Source organism: Drosophila montana, unplaced genomic scaffold (assembly GCF_035044405.1).
Source record: "Drosophila montana isolate Dmon_TW-CO22-7 unplaced genomic scaffold, ASM3504440v1 contig_3733_1, whole genome shotgun sequence".
Lineage (NCBI taxonomy): Eukaryota > Metazoa > Arthropoda > Insecta > Diptera > Drosophilidae > Drosophila > Drosophila montana.
This window is the reverse complement of record NW_026998620.1, coordinates 9,544,622-9,549,360: the sequence shown is the minus strand read 5'-3', so window position 1 is coordinate 9,549,360 and position 4,739 is coordinate 9,544,622. Positions and strand designations below refer to the sequence as shown.

Sequence of the window (4,739 nt, the reverse complement as noted above, 5' to 3'; positions counted from 1 at the left end):
CTGTTCAGTCCAACTCCTTCTGTAAGGCCTGGCAGTTAATTCTGTTCAAGGACATACCACTTTCAAGGACATGTTTGCCCGTGTGGCGCTGAACTTGAATGCCATATCAATTACCCGGCACGTGTCCTGTCAGACAAACAACGTTAGACAACACTGTGTCTGATCTAATGGCTTTCATATTTCTGTTAAGTTGATTGTAACGCCATAAAAATATATGGTTACACTAACCCGAGGTGTCTGAGCAGACAACCAAAAGCTAAATGCGAGTGGTACAAAACTCTGATAACATATTAATTTTTATGTACGTAAAGCAATAACAATGAACGATTATATTTGATTTAAAAAGAAATCCAAAAGCTAGAAAATGTGTTCGCCACACACTTAATAGTTGTTTGGCCAGAATGAGGATGGACGGCTAGACAATTATAGATGTGTATGTGTATACCAAAAGTCTACACGAACTTATTATTAACCCTATAACCCAACCAATGCCATACTCATAATATGCTACCGAATTGTCAATATTTCAATGACTTACCGTACAAAATTTAAATCAATTGGCTGCGTGTAAATTACAAACAAAACCTGATTTTCTCACAATAGCATGAGAGAAGAAGTCGAACATTAACTAAGACGCTTCTTAATAATGATTTAAATAACTTCTTAAATAAGAATTAACATTTCCATGCTCGGCATTAAATTAACGCAAAGTTCAGTTAAAACCCCCAGATAAAAATATGCTTAGTGATTGTGGAATTAATTCGAGTGGTTAAGCCGGTTTCTAACCTTGAAGCCAAAAAAAAATATTTAATATAAAACAGAAACGCGTGGATGCTCTAGAATATTCACTTTCATGGAAATATATGTATCGACTATTTCCTCGAGTAGCCCGTCTGGCATCTAAGATTTATTCACATTTCATACTTATGTTCGTTCTTTAATTTCAATTTCATGACTTTGAACAAAAAAATCAATCAGCAAGTCTGAGTGAGTTTTCAAAGCGAAGATTTAATGCCTTCTTCTTCGTATTTTTTTATGTGACTATTTCGTCTTCTCGCTGAAACTGGTTTTAATGCTAATTGGTAGCACAGAACCACCCATTGTCAATAGGAGCAATGCGCGGACTAGTATCCAATCACTTCCGCACCAAGCAAAAATCAGACTGTTCTCAAAGATTTAAAATGTATTCTAATTATCGCCAATGAAACGATTAGAGTTGAGTATCAATTAATAGATAAACATTCGATAACTGCGCTTAACTTATATACTAAATATACCTACTACATATACAGCTGCGAGTATGTACATTCGAGTATATACTAAGACATTTAGTATCGAGAGGCGGGCAAGTAATAGGCGTTGGCGGTGCTAGAGATGGTACTGGGTGTGGGGGTCTGGTACTCGTATCCCTGGGTGGTGGGTGAGGGTGTCTGATAGTTGTATCCGGGGGTACTTCCCGTTGTAGACTCCACTGTGCCCTCGGTGGTGCTCTGCGTGGGGATTAGTGGCGTTGACGTTGACGTTGTAATTGGCTTGAGGGGATGTACTGTAGGCTTCGGCGTCGCAATGTCGTCGTCTGTTGTTGTTGTGTACACAGATTGAGTGCTGGAGCTAACTTCCGGAATATAATCTGTGTTTACCTCTGTGGTTTGCTGGGTCACTGGCTTCTCCGTTGTTGATGTGGAGCCCGATGTAAATGTGATTTGCTTCTGGATGCCAAATCCGCCGAAGGATGACTTGGCTTGCAGAAAACTACTAAGTAGCTGAATCTTCGTCGATATCAGATTAGAGATCAACTGAGTGTTGGCGGGTGCCACAGATGCAGTGGATCTGACGGTGCCACTGGAGTAGCCTATGACAGAAAGGTTAATATTTCTATTAACTGCTCCTGCACTCTAAATATTTGGGTTCTCCTAAATTTACCATTAATTGGCGCAAAAACCTTTACGAAGAACGGCTTTGCCTCCGCCACGGTGATCGCACTGCAAATAAGCAGCGCCCAAATCGGAATTGTTCTCAGCATGTTGATGATGACAGCGTCCACGTTATAACTAACCGACCGCCGCGTGTAGCCGCTCACTTTTATACCCAGGGGCAGTCGAACCGTTTTTTTTGTTTTGTTTAGTTTTTTGTTAGTTTATGATCAATGTGTGATTTGCTTTAGACACTTTGTGTCTGGCGCGCTCAAGTGGCTGACAAATATGATGCGAATTCTGATCTGTCCCTGAATGGCGAGTCTATTCAGTGGGTATCATCAGGCAGTCATCTCTCGGAGAATCTGAAACGATTTCATACTTATAATACTATAACGATAACTTAGAGCATGCAAATTTCGTTTAATGGAATCTTTGCACATTCGATTTCGTGCTTTTTATATCATATTTGGCCTTCCTGTTTGCATCCACTAGTGACAAGCAAGCATTCTTATAATTGGGTTAGTTGTGCTGACTCAGCACAAAATGAACTCTAAATATTTCAAAGGAAATATGCTACATATATATTGCTAGCCTTTGAAAAAAGAGCTCGACATTAAAGCTGTAGTAAGTTGATTTATTAAAGCTACACAAATTATCTGTCATTGAATTATAGTGCTATGAAATTTCCGTAAGGCAAAAAATAACTGGAATACTGTTGAGAGAATTCAATTATTTCGAGATTTAAGGCACACTTAAGACATATTTTTGGCTCGTCTTTTGGGCTAAAGGATTAATACAATTTGGATCGTGACACAAAGCCCCACCCCACACTATACATATTCGTAAACTTACTTATGAGTTTTGACGCTGGGAATTCGTACATAAATTGTAGTTTTCTACTTTATGCCAGCCGAATGTTTGCGTTTGTGCTCATCCCGATGAGCTGTCCATAAATCGTTACATCATAATCTCTTGCCCATTCTCACTGGCTCGCTGCCGCTATGCTTCTCTCTCAATTTGGCTGTGGTAGCACTCGTAAAATATTTAAAGTATTGCCAAACAGTTTTACCAACTACCATTCGCGAACGTGTTGGGGTCTGTCTGTATGCATGCATACATGATTTGAGCACTATGTATATATTTATTGGGCAGCGCTTGCTGAGCTACACAGGAATTATATGTTTGCATTCATTTATGCAAACAAAACTGGGCATACAGAGTGTATAGCAGTAAATTTTTATAGGCAACACTTTGGATCGTAAAGAAAAGCGATGGCCACAGCATTTGCCGCTGGGGCAGCACGATGGGGCATTTAATAATTTAACCACGACTATTTAGTTTCCATTTCCGCAAAATGCTTTCGTGTTAACGCCTCGAATGCAATAAATAAGCCGGTGTGGTCAATGTTAACCACTATTCGCCCGCAACAAGGCCGGGATCAAGCCAGGTCAAAGTGTTACGTGCCGCATGATATATCCCCACATGCCTGTATACATACGTATATACAAATATATGCTATGCATGAGTGTAGGCATTTGTGCTACAGCAAAAACCAAATCCCTTAATGTTAACCCATAAATATTTCATTTTATTACTCAGCCTCAAACAAGGGTTACGCTCGCTTGTGCTTGAGCGACGCGGCATCAAAAAATGTTTGGCATAAATTATCAGACTTTCATGGTAGGAACTGGGCCGGGACGATGCCAGCATTAGGCATAGAGCTTAGAATTTGTGGGTAAGCGAGGATCCATTCGTTAAAATCATTGCAAAATACGAGCATGTATAGGTTTTGTGCACTCACACATCATTGGCAGTCGCTTGACTCTGATTTCATTCAATTTAAAAGCCAATCTCGGCCAGAGGTTCGCTAATACGTATATAGTATATACCCAGCACCAAGAACTGAGGCTATGATAAATGATTAATCATTGTTTGTTCCCAGACAGGTTTGTTCTATGTTTTTTAATTATGGAAAATACAAAAGGGTCGCCCATAAAGCCAGTTTTCAACGCAATATAAATCTATGATTATCTTAATGCAGACATCAGCGGATAGACAAACAATTTACATACATCATTGAAAATTGTTGCTGACCTCCTATTTGCCTAATTTAATTATCCAGCAAATTTGGATACATATTGACAAAACTTATATGTATGTAATGTGCAAAACTGACTGCCCGTTTTATTCAAAACAAATCAATTGAAATTTGCATTTTCCCTAATTGACCAAGTGACCAAGGTGCAGGTCCTGACCACTTCTGTGATAAATTGTAAACAAAGATTATCAGTGCACAACTTTGGAGCGCTTGCTGAAAGTTGACAGACCGAAAATCAAATGTTGTTACAATTTAGCCAATATCGTAATGTAAGAGCGGCCAGCTTGGCCCTGGCAAGTTTTCCTATTCGTTTTGAGGACTGGCTGTGGCTACGTACTTATTGGAAAGTGCTATTCAATTGCCTTGTTAGAGCTCTAGTCCGGGCCAGGCCATAGACATGGCCAGCTGCCAGTAGAGTTGCCAGGCCTGCGACTGGCTGTGACAGTAGTGCTTAAGCTCCTAACTGCCCCCCTTTGCTTCAATGGGAGAAGCGCTTGAAGTATTTTTTACACAAAATATTCCATGCCATTTTTTGCTGGACTGGCCTCTGCGAAAAGGAAAGTGCGAAATTGGCACACCAAGCGACGGCACAAGGACTGATCTCCTCACGAGACTGGGTATTGTTACTCTTGGCGGCGGGTAGAGTCGCTCCCTCTGCGCCATTGTCGATGTGGATGTAGATTTAGTGGAAAAACGCCATAATGTAACAACTACAAACAAGAAAA

General features: G+C 40.2%; 1 protein-coding gene across 2 annotated transcripts; it reads right to left on the bottom strand.

Moving 5' to 3' along the window:
* Window positions 1–1,154: 1,154 nt before the first annotated feature.
* LOC135436505 (uncharacterized) lies at window positions 1,155–3,071 on the bottom strand. 2 transcript variants are annotated; one of them, XM_064694123.1, is made up of 4 exons: window positions 2,769–3,070; window positions 1,924–2,278; window positions 1,641–1,852; window positions 1,435–1,576 (listed from the first exon to the last, which is right to left on the bottom strand). In XM_064694123.1, the coding sequence occupies exons 2-4, from the start codon at window positions 2,021–2,023 to the stop codon at window positions 1,502–1,504; spliced, it is 387 nt and encodes a 128-aa protein (XP_064550193.1). In that variant the 5' UTR covers window positions 2,024–2,278; window positions 2,769–3,070; the 3' UTR covers window positions 1,435–1,501. The 2 variants fall into 2 exon arrangements, with proteins under 2 accessions (XP_064550192.1, XP_064550193.1); XM_064694122.1 differs by having other exon boundaries at window positions 1,155–1,852; window positions 2,769–3,071.
* Window positions 3,072–4,739: the final 1,668 nt, after the last annotated feature.

Excerpts from the sequence above, each read along its gene's own strand:
- LOC135436505 (XM_064694122.1), bottom strand. The coding sequence starts at position 2,023 with ATGCTGAGAACAATTCCGATTTGGGCGCTGCTTATTTGCAGTGCGATC. Across the intron at positions 1,853-1,923 it reads GGTTTTTGCGCCAATTAATG|GCTACTCCAGTGGCACCGTC; the intron begins GTAAATTTAGGA and ends TTTCTGTCATAG.